The 19,364-nt window shown below is 42.6% G+C and overlaps 1 protein-coding gene across 2 annotated transcripts in view; it reads left to right on the plus strand.

Moving 5' to 3' along the window:
• Positions 1–19,364, plus strand: part of LOC132468094 (uncharacterized) — a 33,350-nt gene that overhangs the window by 8,262 nt on the left and 5,724 nt on the right. Inside the window, exons 3-8 of one of the 2 annotated variants that reach the window (XM_060065743.1) lie at positions 15,586–16,515; positions 16,605–16,742; positions 16,831–16,973; positions 17,369–17,525; positions 17,898–18,049; positions 18,179–18,272. In XM_060065743.1, the coding sequence (XP_059921726.1) occupies positions 15,597–16,515; positions 16,605–16,742; positions 16,831–16,973; positions 17,369–17,525; positions 17,898–18,049; positions 18,179–18,272 (1,603 nt within the window). In that variant the 5' untranslated portion in view covers positions 15,586–15,596. Of the gene's footprint in view, positions 1–15,585; positions 16,516–16,604; positions 16,743–16,830; positions 16,974–17,368; positions 17,526–17,897; positions 18,050–18,175; positions 18,273–19,364 lie in introns of both variants that reach the window. The other variant, XM_060065742.1, reaches the window with a different exon arrangement.

The following is a 19,364-nucleotide window of genomic DNA, read 5'->3' on the forward strand; positions in this document are numbered from 1 at the left end:
ACAAACCAGGAAATACCTGGTTTAAAGTCAGTGGTGCGTTGTTCAGATGCTATTTTAAGGGCGCATGCATAATGTTGCTTGTGCACCTCGCACATACACTTTGCTTCTCTCATCTACCTAGCCACACATTGGTAAATTGTTTGGGAAAGAACAGCTGATACAGCGGTAATACGTTTATTTTAAATCAATGCATCTTCAAACACCGTACAGCAAACACATATTTTCTTGACAAGCCCATAACTTTTAGGATTGAGGAGTATTTGATTGTGAGAAAACGTTGTTTTACCACGAGTTGGTGTAAAAAAGAATGAATCAATGCGGGCGCGCGTGTGTGTAAGTGTAAAATAATTAATAAATGCGGGCGCGCATGGGTGCGTCCGTCCATCTGTTTAAACACACGCAAACTAAACATGTTAAACATAATACAGTCCATGTCAATGTACATTAACAGGGGGACGCATGCATATTAGGAACACAAGTCGAAAACGATAATGCATACAATACTGGTAAGAAACAATGTTTGTTAATGTATTGCGTATATCATTAAATAGAACCACAGTTACCGCATATCATGTGTGTTAAGTTTTCTTTGCCGAAATATTTTTGAGGACTATTTCTGAAGTTGTGGTAGAAAACGCTATTCCATATGTGAATTAGGCCATATTATTTGGCCATAAACTGAGCCATTTGAAGTTTGAAATTAATGTGGTCATGCATCTTTCTCATCGGAGACTGCAAACGCGCTGTCAAAATATCAACTTTTCAGATTAAAATGCGCTCATGGCTCTTAAAGGGGATGGGAGATGGCACTCTCATTGGTTTATTGCACGTTACGCCCAAACCACACCTACGGGTAATTAGGTTATTTAGACCACCCCTTTTTATGTTTGCACCGGGCGCAAGAGTCATTTATGCGCCGGTAAAATAGCAACATCGCCATTGAACCGCCCACGAAGCTACTTGCGCTCGGCGCTTCTCACTTGCGTTTCAGACCGTTAAAATAGGGCCCCTGGTGGTATAATATGTCTCCTTTAAGATTGGGTTGGGTTCTCCGACTCTCTGGTACTCCCACAACAACAAAGACTCGTAGTGGGGGTTATCTCGGCCATGGTGGAGACGGAATTGGGGGAAAGGAATTTTGGCTTTTACTCTCTGATGTCAAGATTGAAACGCTGCATGGAGGAGAAAGGGATTGTTGCCGTATGCGGGACAGCTGTCAGTTCACTTCGGGTCTGTCATTTCTCCGACGCTCCATTGTTCCAACCTCGGTCGTATGCAGACTTCTCCGGCTGGACTCCTCCCGCTGCTCCGCCGCCGGAGGAGTCCGCATACGACCGAGAGGTAGGAACAATGTAGCGTCGGAGAAATGACATGGACCCGAAGTGAACTGACAGCTATCTACGGAAAACGTCTTTCTCGAATGCCGCTTGTGTTTGTTGTTGCTGCGACGTAGAGGTTAACTGGAAGTGGCTCTATTCCCGTGGAGAAAGAGAAGGTAACTGCAGCAGTCTCCTGAAGTGGTCCAAGTTGTTGGATTGCCTCCCTTGCAGTATAACACAAATAAAAAATTAAATCTCCATTGACATGCAAAGCAGATGCATTAGTTAGTTTCTGGCCCATGCCATGTTGTCGGTAGGGCTGGTTAGTGTAACCGCTAATTGTTATTAACAAGGTAAAACAAGTCTGTGTTCTTCTTTATAAACTTAGCTCAGTATGGATATCAGACGTATGAATTATTTAATTGACGTCACTTGTTATTGTACGTCACTTATTTTTGATTTATTGATCATTACACGTAAAAAATTCTCATGGATGCAACTGAGTATTTCTTATTCTTAGCAATGCTTCTACAGTAGGTCTGAACATCCCTTACAGACTTTAATGTTTCACTTAAACAGAGTTTAACAAAAATGTAGCATTATTCATAGGAAGGACCTTGGGCGCCGTGCATTGATCATTTTCTTTCTTGATCATTCACCTTTTTAGGCCATCACCAGTTTGCACCCCTGACTGTTGTCGTGGCAATTTCTGTATCAGATATTGCGTCTAAGCAGATGAGATATTTAGATGCAAAAAGCACACAATACTGTTGACAATTAGCGGTTATATATATTTGTAATAAAAGTACGAACAAAGATACATCACAACATGCATCAACAAACAACATAACAGGCATACATTACAATAATCTGAGGCCTCAGATGGGAGCTCCTCTTTGCGTGTTACTACATTCTCTGAAGGTACGCTCAGACAAGTCCACTGAGTCTTCCAATCAATGAGTTTTTATTCACTTCGTTTGGGTCCTGAAGGGGGTGGTCCCCCAATACTAAAAGTCTTTGTTCACCAGATTGTTATCTTTACAGTTGAAGCTCCCCCCCCCGAGGCTAAGGTGGGGTCGGCGGCCGTGCCATGTAACTCTCTGACTTTGTTTACGCTAGCCAGAGTGTCGGAACAGGCCCATACTTCAAAGCATTGCTTGGGGGATGACACACGAGAAGATAGGAACAGGCAGGCAATAAAATGCATCACACGACTCTTGAACGTTCACACTCTAAATGACCCAAAAGGAGAGCAGAAGGCAGACACTATATAAAATTACACAGAATAGCAACAAAACTTAAATTAATATAGACCAAAACAATACAACATTTAGATTTTCCATCACACTGTTCACAAGCACACAAAAGCTGTCGCACCAACTCTAACAAAACATCACAATATAAGTGGCTATTTTATATTGTACTATTAAATAGTATAATTGGTTTCATCAAAAATTAAGGTATATACTATTATACAACGGGTGGCTTAAATCCAGCGATCTGATTGGTTCCTAACTGTTGTATAAGCGTATACATAACTGAGGGGTTACATAACTGCTATGACGCCCAATCATTTTGTGAAAGTTTGCGTATCACTCAGCGCCTGGAAGTAGAAACTGTTACAAAGTAGCAGTTGTTGGTAGTAGCCTAGGAAACGGAACTTAGTAGAAACGGTAACTTACAAAGTAGCAGTTGGGAGTGGCCTAGGAAACTTTATCACACGGAAATTTACACGCGGTGAGTGAACTGCTCCTTAGGATAATTTGCCGGCGAACCGCTCTAGCCGAGCCTTCTCTCAAAGGGACGCTATAGTGTGTTGCATAGCGACCGTCGTGCATTTGGAAGGCAGCCAGGAGGGACTACTTTTTTGTATTCTTTAAAAAAACGGCTATTTTGACTTTCTTGTTTTTTTTTACTGTAGTGTGTCTGACTTTCGTTTTGCCATAATAGTAACCGTTGTATAAAAGCAATAGATCACTTCAGTCAGTGGTATGTGCTCATTATACCATTGTGAAGGGGGTCGCCGGCCCTTAACAGTGGTATAATGAGCACATACCACAGCGATCTATTGCTTAATTATAATACCATTTATTTTAAATGCACGTTATAACCAATAACACAAAAATGGTTTCCCCTAGTCTCGCAGAGCCAGCCTTACTATGGTCCATTATCGTGCAATTGCACCAACTAGGCTTCAATCAATAAAAGCACTGAAATAGATGACTGCTTGGGAATACCCCATAGATGACTTTTGAAGCCTCTCATGAACACAGTTTTGTTCAGGCTCATCCTATGCGCGATTGAATTTATTCCTCGAGATTGAAATAATCAGTTGTGAAACGGAAAATCTTTGCTCATTTTAAATTAGAGCATACTAGTTGTTGTTGAAGGTATAAATGGCAAATTAAGCCAATTTAAATTGGATTACTGGCTAAAAAATATACCCGAGTAAAGAGAAGTACAGTTTTAAATAATAAAATGAAAGGGCTACATGTGTTAACTCATGTGCGTTACATTTAGGCGTTACAACTGAATATTCTTCAACATCCTCGGTGAGGAGGTCAAACACCCTCCTAGTCAGTTGGCCCATTCAGTCAACTCAAACTTTTTCCATAGAGTTTTTACTTTCTAAAAGGGACTATATGCATTAAATTAAAGGGAAATAAAAAAATGGGTCAAGTGGGTACACTGGCTGCAATCAATCAATTTAAGCCATTTTATGGAGACCATAAAAAATAAAAATCATTAAGGATGTCACTGTGATAATCATTGTGTGGGCTTTGTGTAAGGAGTTTGTTTCTTGTGTTGGGAAAAACGGTCTGTCTAGCTACTGGACCAGATAAAATGAGACGGAGAGGTAATAAAGTCTATCGGCACGAGGACCTTGGATTTATTAAGTAAAGTGGCAACGGTTATACAGAGTCATAAAGCGTGAGAAATCGAATATGTCTAAGTCCCTAATCAGCGCTGATGGTTCGTCTGGAGCTTCGCCTCCGTGGAAGGTCTGCTTCAGAAGAAGGTGAAGAGTTCCTGTGTGATACAGTCTTATGCTGTATCCTCCTCTCGATGAGGTGTGTGCGTTTGAGGTGTGTGCGGTTCGGTGTGTTTTGGCTCCCAGGCCCTGAGAGAGCTTCGTAACGGGGAGAGTTCCTCATGTCTCTGGTGTGATAAATTAAAACGGGGGAGTGCCCCCCCGAAGTGTCTCGTCTGTGGTAATTTAATGTGGCTCTGAGGCCCTGGTATGGGCAGGTGTATCTCTTGGTTCCTCCTAACGGGGCAGAGCTCTCAAAATGTCTCCTGTGTGATAAATTAAATGTGGCTCTCAGGCCCCTAGTATCTGTATGTGTTCCTTCTAGTGGGGGAGAGCTTCGAGGTGTCTCCTGTGTGGTAAATTAAATGTGGCTCTCAGGCCCCTAGTATCTGCATGTGTTCCTTCTAGTGAGGGAGAGCTTCGAGGTGTCTCCTGTGTGATAAATTAATGTGGCTCTCCCGTTCTGGAGATGATACTGGTGCATTGTCTGAGTGTCCACCATCTGCCTGCCTGGGAGATGGGGCCTTCAGCTCCGGCCTTGACCTGACTATATATTATCATGTTTGTGTTATGTGTTCGTTGGGTTTAGAGCAAGAGTCGACGATATATTAATGTGCCTGCCATATGATGTGCTCATCAGGTTATTTTTCCCAACATATCCCCCTCAAGTCGTCGCAAGACGACTTTTACTCATTTGGGGTACGAGGGATAGGACTCCAGCACGGGACTACCATCATAACACCATTAGAAATAACAGAAAGAAGGCAAATGACCATAAAAACAAACAACCATGAGCATGGGACTAAAACAACTCGCTGGACCTGGTGTATGGGGAAACCACGTGGGAGAAACGCTACCCATGCTTCAGACATGGGTATGCCATACACACCCCACCTAGGGGGTGGCATCCACCCCGGCCTTACATCGCGAGCAGACAATACCAACAATACTGGCAGCAGATGATACACAACAAAACCAACACCAAACCATAACAACAACAACAAAATGCAACAATAAAACTACCAGTAAACAATAACGATATAAACAAAAATGCAACAATCACACAAACACTACACAATAACAATCACAAGAAAGAAATGCAACCCTGAAACGTGTCCCTAAATAATAATAATAATATCAGAAAGATATGAGGTAAACAACGAATGGCAATCCCCCTCAACCCAACCCTAGATGACCACACACTAAGGATGTGAGGAGGAGTTAACTGGTCGTGTAACAATAAGCAATCACACGCATGGGGTATTCAGGGTAGGCCCGTGGCACGGGAACAACTGAAACCACGGAATAGTCCTGAGCGTCATCACGGGCAGGTGGTCGCAAGGCGCCACCTGAGCATTAGACCCTTTTATTCAACTGCGCTCAGGACCTCATCTGATAAACGGGCAATCAAGGCCCCTGGAATCTCGCCCGTGTGTATCCCCGAGCTCCATCTTGTTCTCCAGCCGGATCAGGTCGGGCCCCTCTGGCGGTCCCTCGTCCAAACTCTCCGGTGTATACTCGATCCCCAGGTAAGCTTGGATGGCACCTGCTGCACCTGTAGCGCCCATCGCTCATTGGGCTCTCCATCCATCCTGTGAAGGGGTCATTAATGCCGGAGCTCTCTGCCAAATCTAATCTGAGGGACTGTAACCCTGCCAGCACCCTGGCCACCGACCCATCCGGTGCTGTGTTATTGGGGATAAAAGTACAACATGTCGTCTTCATCATCCCACACACCCCTCCGTGCTCTGCCAATAGCATATCTATATCTATATAGTCCCTTGACCTTATCCGTGGAAAAATTGACAAAACGTTGCTGATTATAGTATATATTATTTATCCAATCAACATTTTTGTTAATAGTGGACCACCAAAACAGGACTGATTCAAACCCTGCCAAAATTTGATTGCATCATTCTTGGGTAGTTCGTCGGCTCCGGGCGTGTCTGCATCTGGCTCCTCCTCTGGCCCTGGAACTTTGTGTTTCTCTTGCTGGAATTACAAACTTATGTACAACAGTTAGATGTTCAAACATATTTTCCTTAATTCTATTTCTAATTACTCTAATGGAAGTCCCTTTTGGGACCCTCAAATGTTAAGTGAAGGCATGGGTCGACCCTTAAGCATTTCATGCGGGGTTAGATGCGTCGTTCTGTTAGTTTTCATGCGATAACTCATTAGTGTCAGTCGTAGTGAATTTAACTTTGTTAATCTTTGTCTCAAGCGTCCCATTCCTCTCTCCACCATACCTTGTGGTCTGAGGATTGTAGACACAGACTAGTCTTTATTCGACATGCAAATGTTGAATCACTTGAGTGTTCTCTGAATAAACGTTTTGTCTGAGCTTATTTCTGACGGAATTCCAAACCTTGTCATGACTGCTCTAGTCCAAAACTTGATTACTGTAGCCGCACTTTGGTCTTTTGATGGGACTGCTTCTACCCATCTGTTGAACACTGTGTTTTTTTTTTGTTTGTTTGCAAGTATGGTGAAGAAAAAACCTTGTGTTTCTAATTTTATTTTATTTTTTAATTCTCCTCAATACCTCCCCCCTTGCGCAATTGGTGCAACCAACGTCGAAACGTCTAACCTTAACCATCAGCAAACTAAAACCAATCTTTTGGGAAGGGAAATCGAAACCAGTATGTCCAAAACCAAAGCCCAATATGGGTGGGTTTACCATCAGCCGCCGGAGACCACGCTGTTCCAAAGTCATGCACTAAACCGAAAAACGTACATGCGTTAGTGGCCTTCTATACCACAAAGGTAAAATAAAATAAAACGCGACAAGCCCCGTTCCAAGACCACCTCTGCTGCCAGAGCTGACATATCTGACTCCTGTTCCTCCTCCACCCTACACCCCAGACGGGACTTCCCATGATTGTTGCAGCTCGTCACTTCATGATCAAGTGAGCCAGTGCCCACAGCGACTCTGCCAAGTAATCGTGACTGTGCCTGCCTTAGGTCGTCCCGGGTGTCAAAGTGGGATCTTACCCGTCGTTGGCTAACCAGCCTTCCATACTGGCTCGCTGCAGGATGCCGTACCTGGAATACAATCAATCCCCACCTATATGGTGGTATAGATCGCAAAGTGGAGGGATGGAGACAGAGTCTTCAGCCCCATTTGTTCTATGCAGCCAAGTGTGTGCTTATTGGATACACATCAGGGAAACTATAAAACAAAAGGTAATTTATCAGAGTTAAAATTATTGCAGCAGCAGTAGTGGCATTTGAAAGGTAAACCCACTACTTCCGAATCCAAATTGACAACATAGCATGTAGGACCCCTTCCCAGCAGATGTGGCTTCAATCCACCTGTCATCCTTGACCAAAGAGATACACCCCATATTTTAATAGGTGTAGTCCTACTTGTACAGTTTATCAAGATTACTTTATTTTATTTTATTATTATACTCCTTCTTTATCATATCCATATTTATTCAATTATTCTTTCCTGTGTGAAAATAATATGAATCACTTAGTTAATAGCAACACCTTCTTTAGTCCAATTGCATTAGATTATCATCACTGTTGTCCTATTAAAGTATCAACGTTATTGTCCTTATAACCTCCTCATGAACTTTGATGTTCTTCATCCTGAATGGTAACTGTGTCAGGATGTTCATCATCCTTAATAAAAAACAAAACTAAAACTAAACTTAAAGAAAAACAAATTAGCCATAATGTGAATATCCGCTGCGTGTCTCCCTGTGACTCTCTCCCTCCTTCGGGAGAACACGCTCTCTCTCCCTCCTCAGTACGGGGTGCTGTTTGGTGCAAGACAACAGATAAGGGTGGAATGTGGCTTCTCTCTCTCTCTGCGTGTCTCCCTCCCACGTTGGGTGCGGCCATAACGCCTTGAAAGCGAGTGTGCTCTGGGGGCTGGGTGTGAGAGAAACCATGGGTAGTTCCTTTTCTCGGCCAGCAGAGGGGTTGTTCAGGTGAAACCTATGGACAGAGACTACAAGGAACTTCAAACATGGCAGACAGGGAACTACAAATTTATCAAAGCCTGAAAACTCAACAGAGCTCTACCTGCATTCCTTGGATATGTGGTATTTTATGGCGTATGGCCACCACACGCTTTCAGTAGAACACACTCTATTTCCTTTCTCTGTACTGTGTGTTAGTGTGTCTCTCTGTACTGCCTGAATGGTGTAGCTCGACAAATGGGGGGGGAAATGTGTTCTCTCTCTCTCACCCTTCCTCGCTCCCCTTAGGGTCAAGCAGCAGCTAGGACCGTTAACAGATAAGCCTGGAATGCAACATCCTCAACTCTCCATCATGGAACAAGGCCTAATAACTATCTCTCACACACAAAAAGATCCTTCTGTCCCTTCATTCACAAATAACTTTTCACTTTATTATATATAACTTAATACTGCTCCCCCTTTCCAAATTTCTATATACACAAAACTAGAAGCTGACCACCGAAATTGGTACAGGCCTCGTCAGGCCGAACCAAAACACCCTCACAGGTTCTAACTTCCATACAATTTTAGGGAGGGGAACTACAACATGAGGTGGAGTAGAGGACTTCAAATATGGTGGACGGGGACCTCAAATGGGAGGACTACACATATGGGAAAGGGGATTACACTCCGGGCCTGAAAACTCAACAGAGTCCCTTCTCGTGGTCCTGAAACAACCGTTCATTGTTAGAAAAACACGCACTCTATCGCTACCTCCAACTGTCTAGAGGGAAAATGGTCCCTCTCGATCGTCCTCCGACTTTCGCTCTCCTTGCTATCTCTCTCGCTCCCTCTCACACAAACACACACACAGTCTCTCCGTCTCAACCTCTCTCTCACTCGCGCACACACACACTGTCTCTCTGTCTCTCTCTCACCCATGCTCTCCTATTCTTCCACCCACGCTGACTCTCGTTCTCGACTCCATACACACGCACTTGCTCTCTGGTCGTGAAGGTGGGGGTGAGAGGTCTCTGCTATCCCTAGTCTGCGTCAGTTCAGGTGTCTGCCCGTCAGTCCCCGCATATGCAATGAATATATAGCTTACCACATAGAATTATTTAATACACATTTATTATTTGGCCATAGTTTTTCTTCTCATTCCCTCTGGATTCCACCCGCGGTCCAGGCATCCCTCCGAGTCCACTCTTGGCCCGGGCATTTATCACTAGGCCATCGGTAGTCTTGTATCACTATGACCGATTATTATAGGCCCTAGTGTTTCTCTTCTCATTCCCTCTGGATTCCACCCGCGGTCCAGGCATCCCTCCGAGTCCACTCTTGGCCCGGGCATTTATCACTAGGCCATCGGTAGTCTTGTATCACTATGACCGATTATTATAGGCCCTAGTGTTTCTCTCCTCATTCCCTCTGGATTCCACCCGCGGTCCAGGCATCCCTCCGAGTCCACTCTTGGCCCGGGCATTTATCACTAGGCCATCGGTAGTCTTGTATCACTATGACCGATTATTATAGGCCCTATGGTCTCGAGGGTATTCTTTCACCATGCAACGAGCCGATATTCGATGTGTCACGCGTTCAGGGTCAATCGGGTTTATGGGGAAATACTGGGATGCAGTCCTATTCGTCCCCACGAGATATCCCGTAGCGAACCGTTCTCACAGTCTCACCTCCTAATGTGATTCCTATATAACTATGCAGAGTTTGGATTTTATCAACAGGTTCTGCCTACCTTTTGTTGGGCGCGCGCGAGGTGAGACTGCAGGAATCGGTCCGGTGCTCCGGGGTCCCGAGGTCGTGCCGCTCTCCGTCTCTCGTTTCCCAGTTGCGTGTTCAATTCAGAAAAAATCACGTCAAGGGTCACCAAATTGTTGGGAAAAACGGTCTGTCTAGCTACTGGACCAGATAAAATGAGACGGAGAGGTAATAAAGTCTATCGGCACGAGGACCTTGGATTTATTAAGTAAAGTGGCAACGGTTATACAGAGTCATAAAGCGTGAGAAATCGAATATGTCTAAGTCCCTAATCAGCGCTGATGGTTCGTCTGGAGCTTCGCCTCCGTGGAAGGTCTGCTTCAGAAGAAGGTGAAGAGTTCCTGTGTGATACAGTCTTATGCTGTATCCTCCTCTCGATGAGGTGTGTGCGTTTGAGGTGTGTGCGGTTCGGTGTGTTTTGGCTCCCAGGCCCTGAGAGAGCTTCGTAACGGGGAGAGTTCCTCATGTCTCTGGTGTGATAAATTAAAACGGGGGAGTGCCCCCCCGAAGTGTCTCGTCTGTGGTAATTTAATGTGGCTCTGAGGCCCTGGTATGGGCAGGTGTATCTCTTGGTTCCTCCTAACGGGGCAGAGCTCTCAAAATGTCTCCTGTGTGATAAATTAAATGTGGCTCTCAGGCCCCTAGTATCTGTATGTGTTCCTTCTAGTGGGGGAGAGCTTCGAGGTGTCTCCTGTGTGGTAAATTAAATGTGGCTCTCAGGCCCCTAGTATCTGCATGTGTTCCTTCTAGTGAGGGAGAGCTTCGAGGTGTCTCCTGTGTGATAAATTAATGTGGCTCTCCCGTTCTGGAGATGATACTGGTGCATTGTCTGAGTGTCCACCATCTGCCTGCCTGGGAGATGGGGCCTTCAGCTCCGGCCTTGACCTGACTATATATTATCATGTTTGTGTTATGTGTTCGTTGGGTTTAGAGCAAGAGTCGACGATATATTAATGTGCCTGCCATATGATGTGCTCATCAGGTTATTTTTCCCAACACTTGCACAAACTGCCTGCTTTTTTTTATTAAGAATGAGATTCTCATTATGGCACACTTCCCATTTGTAACTAGATATTGATAGTATGATGGTGCACTTCTTGACTGCCAGCATTGAGTCAGTCCTCACATGCTCCGTACGCCACTGCCAGATAATAGGGTTGAGCGCAGCACATCCTCTGCTCTACAGAAAAACTGATCGGCAGCAGTCTACTATCCCAGCATTGATCTAGACCAGAGGTCACTAAATGGCGGACTCCGGTCCGGATCCGGACCGAGTGACGGTTCTTTCTGGACCGCAACGCATTTTTTTAAAAATGAATGAGAAATTAATAATATTGACAGAGCGTTTTTTTCAACCGGCACGGCTTTGTCGTTGCTTGTCCAGCTGAGCTTACGTATGTACGTCATTAGGTCATAGCGCTTCACGCTACTCAGCCAATCAAAGCGATTGTTTGGAAAGAGAGGCGGGTAATTGTGGAAAGGGCTCGCTAGAGAGAATCTTTAATAGGTGCATGGAGAGAAAGAGAAAGGATCGAAAGCAAGAGCTAGCAAGAGGAGAGATAACAGCATGTCGTGCTCAAAGATAAAAAAAGTAGACTCCGAAAATCGAGCTTTCAAGGTTGAATGGACAGAGCAATATGTCTTCATTCTTCCCGCTGCGAGTAGTAAACCAGTCTGTCTCGTATGTTCCGAGACCGTGGCAATCATGAAAAGTGGCAATGTGAAGCGCCACTACGAAACCAAGCACAAGTATTTTGAGCAAACATACCCACTGAAGTCAGAGGTGAGGGCACGGAAAATAAACAAACTCAGATCCCAGTATCGGTCCACCAGAATACTGGTCCACCAGAATACTCTCACATTCATTAACGGCCCAGCAACGTGCAAACGAATGTTCACTAAAAGTAACATGGATTTTGGGTCAACATAAAAAGCCATTTACTGACGGGGTCGTTGTTAAGGAGTGCATGAATGCTGTCGCTGAAACATTACTTGAGGGTAAACAAAAAGATGAGTTGTGTGAAAAAATCAAGCAAGTCCCAATGTCTGCTCAAACAACATCAAAAAAAGACTGAAATATTAACAGAGGATGTACTGGCGCAGCTTGATGCAGCTATTCAGAGTGCACCATGCATATCTTTAGCTGTTGATGAATCTACAGATATCACAGATAAAGCCCAGCTTCTGGTGTATGTTCGATTTTTCATCACACCTTTAATATCACAAATTTAAAGCTACAGGGCAAGAAGAACTCTGTTTGTGATTTGATGACAGCTGTCCGCTCCTTCCAGAGGAAACTGGAAGTGTTCAAGGAAGATCTTCAAGGAGACTGTGAACACTTCCCAAACGTCCAGGAACAGATTCAGGGAGAGAGAGATGTTTCTCCTCATGTTGACTTCATGGACAAGCTGATTGGAAACTTCAAAAGACGCTTTGACAGCTTCAGCCTGGGACAGCAGCTCCTCCTGCTCATTCAGAATCCATTCCTCATCACAGATGTCAGAGGATTTTCAAAGGAGGTGACACAGACCTTCACTTGGGCACATGCTGGATCTCTCCAGATGGAACTGATTGATCTGCAAGCAAATGTTGCACTAAGAGAGCATTTTGGGGTAACTGACCATGCCACGTTCTGGCTACAGATAGTGCCTGAGACTGTTTTCCCTGGTCTAACGAAAGTAGCACTGTACACCTTGACCTTGTTTGGCTCCACGTATAGCTGTGAGACAGCTTTCTCCACTATGTACAAAATAAAAAATAAGTACCGTTCTAGACTCACCAATGAGCACCTACAAATGTGCATGAGAATGGCACTGACTCCATTCCAGCCAAGGTTCAAGTTACTGGCAGGGCAAGCAAAAGCCCATTTCTCTCACTAAAAATATGTGAGATGGAGAAGTGGGATGGTCATTAAACCTGTGTTATAATGTTCATATTTGTTCAAAAATCAAAGCACTTTGTTTAAAAAACAGACACAACACAAATTTGTGATACAGGCCTACTGTTATTCATGATCATGCAGCTTATTTATTTTTGTTCATGTTTAATGTGTCTGTATTGAAAATGTGCAATAAATATTGTTTACATTTTATTGTTGTTCATAATGTATAATGTAACTGTTATGTTCATATTTGTTCAAAAATCTAAGCACTTTGTTTAAAAAACAGACAATTTTAAGTTATTTTTTGAACACAATTTGTGATACATGCCTACTGTTATTCATGATTAGGCAGCTTATTTATTTTTGTTCATGTTTAATGTGTCTGTATTGAAAATGTGCAATAAATATTGTTGACATTTTATTGAAATGTACTATTTTGATTATTACATACAATAACTACATATACCCCTGAATCATAGCGCAAGTTAGAAATTTTAATGGTTCGGACCTTTGCTGGGCGGAAATTTGAGTCACTGGACCTCTTCGAATTCTAATTGGGTACCCCTGATCTAGACTCTCAAGACTGTACAACAAGTGTGGTCTGTCTTAGGATCATGACACTGTTGGAGGCGGCATTGTTATTTTTCCCAGGCATAAGGTCGAACCTTCTTTCAACAAATAAACACATACCAACCAAGAACCTTAATACTTGTTTCAAAAAGCACCACAGAAGTATAAAACAACAATACAATCTGAGCCTTCTTCAATTCATGTCAGAACTAGTTTCATAACGTACCCCAACAGTTTTGTAGCAATCATTGTGTTTTTCCTGCTTTTCATTTTAGTGGGACAACTCCTATTGGACCATCTTGTCTTGGTGTATCAAATAAAAAAATAAATATATATTTAAGTTTTCTAGATGTCAAATAGATTATTTTTCTCTCTACTGTAATTTCAAAACTAGTGAAGATATCCCTTCAGAATAATTTTCTCAATGACAGTTCCTTGCTGCTAAGGAAAAGGTTCAGGTCAAGAAACATTGACAAAACTGCCCAGTAAGATCCAGACTATAAAGGAATTCAATCCCAATGAAGTGCAAAAACAACTTTAAAGATATTATGGCCTACTCATGCAGAGTGATCAATCTGATTTGGAGCAGCAGACCCTTGCTGATAAAGCACAAGGCCTGCCAACAACAAGCCTTTGGAGTCAGCATTAGAAAGTACATGGAAGGCTTTACAAATTGCAGGTAAGAACACTGAAAGCCAAATTCCTTTCAAGTGTTACACAGCTCGCTTGAAATGTTGCATTACAGAAACCATTGAGTGTAGCGCTCCAAAGAATGCATACGGTTCATTAATGCATGATCAGACCATGTGCAAAATTCTTGTTTTGGAAACAGATGTACATGCATCAAGTGTGAATAGGCGTATTATATAGTTATTTAAAAATCACACACAATCCAAAAGTTTGGATTGTAGTTTACATTTTGGGCAAAAAAAGATAGGCATAAGTTGTCTTTTTTCATCTTGTCTTCGATGCTTTTTGTTAAACGCCCGATAGGCTTTAAGTAGGCACACTTAGCAACTTGGCACGCATCGTAGAGTCATTCAATGAGACTAGGATTGGGAGATACTGTAAAATTAAGTTTCAATCCGATGGCAAGTAATACAGTACCAGAATCACCAATATTCATACTGATACTGTTACTTTATTATTCAAAGCGGCATATGAATTTTCATGTAGGGGAGAGCAGTGTGTCATGGTTTATGAGGTTATTGCATCATCAAAAGCTAAATCTGTAAACATTTTACGATATCTATCTATATAGATAGATTGTGAGATTGTGAGAAAAGATATCAAGAAGATAGAAAAAGAAAAAGATCCCCTAGGGCGGCAATACAATTATATCCAACTCATTTAAAGTGAGAGAATCTGATCAAATGAATGAACACAGATGGATTTTATGTGACAAAGGAAAATTTTCAGATCTAATAAAGGGGTGCGACAAAATTTGTTAGGGTGCCACCAAATGAAAAGCCATGCATTATATTGCACACAGAACAAACCCCTGATTCAAATCTTCCAACATGTTGTTTTCCTACTACGCTGCCCGGCTCGGTGCTCCGTGGTACGCCGTGTGTGACCTGCTTCACATTGATGCTCTGCTGATACCAAGTCGGACTCGGACCACAAGTGCATCTGTAACCCACGACTTCCTCCAAACAGCACCTATGTTATATTTACCACCACTTAGAATAAAGAGCACTGGAGCCGATTAAGTTGATCTAGAGATGACGTGCAGATGTGTTTTTTATTTTCTCCTATCGATTGGTTGTAGAGTTGGTCGAATTTCAGTTGACCAACATTTTCTTTGGTTGACATTTTCTTTTGGTATAGAATACCATAGCTCTATGAATGAGCAGTTGCCTGGTTGCGTTGATGGAATTAAATATACATTTCATGTGTATATATGAAATGTATATTAGAGAAAATTGGCAATGTGCAAATACAGAGCCATGTGCATGTTGGTGTACTTTTGTAGTCCAAGTACAGTGTGTGTGTGATGTGTATCCTGGAGCACTAACATTGTCTTACAGTTTCACTCATTTTCTTCTGTTAAACACAGAAAATAACGCAGAGATCACATGTACAATATCGTTGCAGGTGTTAACACAATGCAGAAAGTGGAAGAACCAGCAGGATTATACACAAATCTTAAAATGTGTAACACAAAAGCACTTTCTCCTCACCCTGGAGATGCTGATTTCCAAGGAACCAATGGAAGAAGCATAATACAAACCAGTAAGCAAGCTCATGCCGAAGAGGAGAAACAATTGAAGGACAATGAAGAGGCATTATCAACCATTACAAATTTGTCATGTGTCAAGAATGCACATGGCGACCCCCCTTCGTCTGTTGATAAGAGGGACTCTTATGAAAGTGATATAAAAAATTCTGCAACATCACTATTTCCAGACACATGCTTAATGACCCTTGAGAGGCAAAATGACCTCCAGTTAGGACAGAAAGACCTTCCTGAAGATGCATCTGCAGAGAACGATGCATGCCCAACTCATCCTTTGCACGAGGAAGGCCTACTGACAAACCAAGAGTCAGCTCATCCAACTATGTTCCCAAAAGATGACCTTTGTTCACCTTGCACAAGTGACTCAGACTGCACTATGATTTCAGAACAAGATTACATTGACCCATTTGGTAATTTAGGGGCTGAGGTGAATGAAGCATCTTCATACTCGGTCAATGCAATCAAGCAGACCCAACATCAGGATAAAGGCTTGGAGCCATTTGAGAGTTGCAATGAGGGAAATGGCTCATCCTTCAGAGACTGTTCCATCAGCCTGCTGCAGGATTCTGACATTGGCCATGCTAGAATCGATATTGGAACTGAAAACATATCAATACATGATTTTGTTTCACAAGTCAATTTAAAGAAAAGAAAAAAAAAGAGAGATGGAAATCCAACAAGACTTCTCCTACGCAAGAAAAGACCACTGAAACAATCAAACAAATGGATATCCAATGACACAAATTATGTGTCTAAAAAAAGCAAAGCTCATAGTACATCTCGGACAGGTAGACTTATGTTTTTTGGAGGTTTCAAGTGCCATTTAGCCGTGTTTGTTTATTTTATGTTTTATTTGAATGTATTTATATCTCATAAGGTAGAGAGATGAGGCACCTCAACAAAAGAAATGGCCTTGGAGAGACTGGTTTACAGTTGGCATGCAAAAAAGGAGATTTGGCACTTGTCAAAACCCTTATAGAAGCTGGATCAAATGTCAACACGAAAGACAATGCCGGTTAAGTATAAGAATATTTATCCGATTTTTACTTGAAAAATGTTTTAATCCCCATAACTACAATACGAACAAGCTGCAATTTGTTTAGGCTGGACGCCCCTTCACGAGGCCAGTGTTGCTGGCGACGAGGCTGTGACAGAGGAACTATTGCGGGCTGGAGCTGATGTTAATGCTAGGGGGCTTGAGGGATTTACACCCTTACATGATGCGGTGTCATCTGGCAGTTATCAGGTACTATTAGTTCTAAGCAAGAATAATATAATATCGTTTGAGTTTTTTAATGTATTGTAGTGAAATTAAGATAGCTCATCTTGATGCCTAGCTTTATGGTCATTAGACATGAATCATCATCATCTCCATTTACTTTAATGTACTGTCCCTCTATACAGACCTTCTAGAATGGTATTTTGAGTTGTAAGCATTCATTATATTGTGTTTGTGTGAATCCTGAGTGAGTACTTTGACATGCTCTCTCTGATATGCCTTTGTATGTTTTGATTGTTGTTAGCGTCACCTGTACATTTCTTTACATAAAAGTGTCTGATGAATGACTAAATATAGTGCTTATAGTTAAGTATGTTTTATTTTTTCGGAAGCTCAACCACACAATGTTTTGTATTTCTCAGGTTGTGAAGCTCCTCCTCAAGTATGGTTCGGATTCTAATTACAAGAATACCCATGGACTGAGTTCCTCGAATATGGCTCAGGATGTAAATATCAAAGAGCTCCTCTCGACATTCCCAGGAAATATTGTCTGCAATCAGCCTAGCAACCCTGTTCAAGGTACATGCTCAATTAATTTGGTAGGTACGATTTGAGAGAGAGCAAATGAGATATATTTGGAAAATAAGCAACCCTCCCAAATTCCCCTCCCAATCAATCTTGGGATCCCAAGATCCATTCCGAGATGGATACCCCAAACCAATCAGGTCTGGTCAGAAATGAGCCAGGAACAGTCTTGATTATCTCAGTGAACCAGACCAGATATGCTCAGAGGCTTTCACTCACTAATAGCTGATGGTCGACTATGGCATTTCTACCGTATTACCTTCCAATTAAAAATCGTACCTACAGCACCTTTTAACTTGAATCTAATCAATCACTTATCATCAAAGTTTAATTTACCAAACCTCACTGTTTTTTTTATATCCTCAGAGTCCGCATGGAATTCAGTAGGTGGCTGCTCTCACCCTAGCTCCGGTCCTGGTCCTGATAACCAAGCTGAGACCACAGATGCCATCAATGTAAAGATGGTCAATGAGATGGGTAGCCCTCTGTGCAGAATGCAAGACAGTACACCTGATACTGTGAGCGCTTTCTTCTACTAGCTCTGGTGCACACATTTATGGCACCTAAATTGTGGTAGGATTGTATTTTACTTGTACTTTTGTTAGGATTCTTTTTAAAATGTTATATTTTGCTTGCTGTTATAGCAGAAGCACTCTGATTGCACAGCTTTATCGTTGGACGAGCTGGAGAACAGGCTGACAGAAATGTCAACCAGGGACATATCAGTGCTAGAGGACGCAGGTAAGGGTCATGAAATCGACCAGCCATCCATATCTATTTCTGAATTAACTGATAAGTATTCTTGTTATTAGAATAGAGTACTCAGTCAATCTATACAGAATAATAATCAACTCTCCACATTCCACCCAATTTTTTTTTATTTCCCATTGATGTATAAGTTGTTTTGTAGAACCTTTTCCATTTGTGGTTTGCACAGATAATTAATGGCTCCTCCTATGTCCAGCATAGCTTGGAAACCATCCTGATCCTGTGACCTCACGTTTTTGAAAGATGCTGAAATTGGTTCTGCAGAAATGAGCCGAGTGAGAATAATAAGGGGTATTTTTAACATACAGGCATGTCCATTAGCTTTTTCACCTCAACCAGATCCTCTCCAGGTTGAGACAATACTTCGAAGTCCTCCTGGATCTTCAGGCTTATCAATCTATCAAAGAGAGATCCCTGCTACCCTGCAGAGGAAACTGTTATTGGCCTGGTTCTGTCTCATTCCTCATTCATGTCACTACCAAAAGTTTTTGGCCACCAACTAGGAAATGCAAACCTTGGGCCACAATGGCAGTCAATCTTACACTTCTCCTAATCTGTCCCTGAAGCAGGCAAGCCATTCCTCAAGGTGTGCACATCTCTCAGTTTGGCTCCAGTTCCTTCTCCGGTAGTGAGGTGATGCTCCCCATATCTAGAGCTAGTTTGTGCTACTTTGAGCTGCTCCTTGCTTGGTTATTGTAAAATGGTAGTTGTACCTGCCCATAGGAACCCTCTCATGGGTGGTGTGCCCATGAGCAGATCAAATGAATGTAGTGTCCAATGGCCACTACCCCCAGGCCTGGCTCAAGGTGGACTTTACCTTCAACCCAGATCTTCCTCTTGGGTGACCTTCCCAAGGCCATATAGCTCAAGACAACATGTAACCATTTTGGTCACGTCATGTTCAATCCACATAGATTCGATTGTTTGTCGGCGGCTCTTTCATTTCACCCATATTGATCCTGTGAAACAGTCAATGTGCATTTATTACTATATTTGGAGATAGATATTGGGAATGTGGGTCTGTGTTTAGACTGCTCTCACACAGGCCCTGCCATGTCCTCTGAA

Source organism: Gadus macrocephalus, chromosome 11, assembly GCF_031168955.1.
Source record: "Gadus macrocephalus chromosome 11, ASM3116895v1".
NCBI lineage: Eukaryota > Metazoa > Chordata > Actinopteri > Gadiformes > Gadidae > Gadus > Gadus macrocephalus.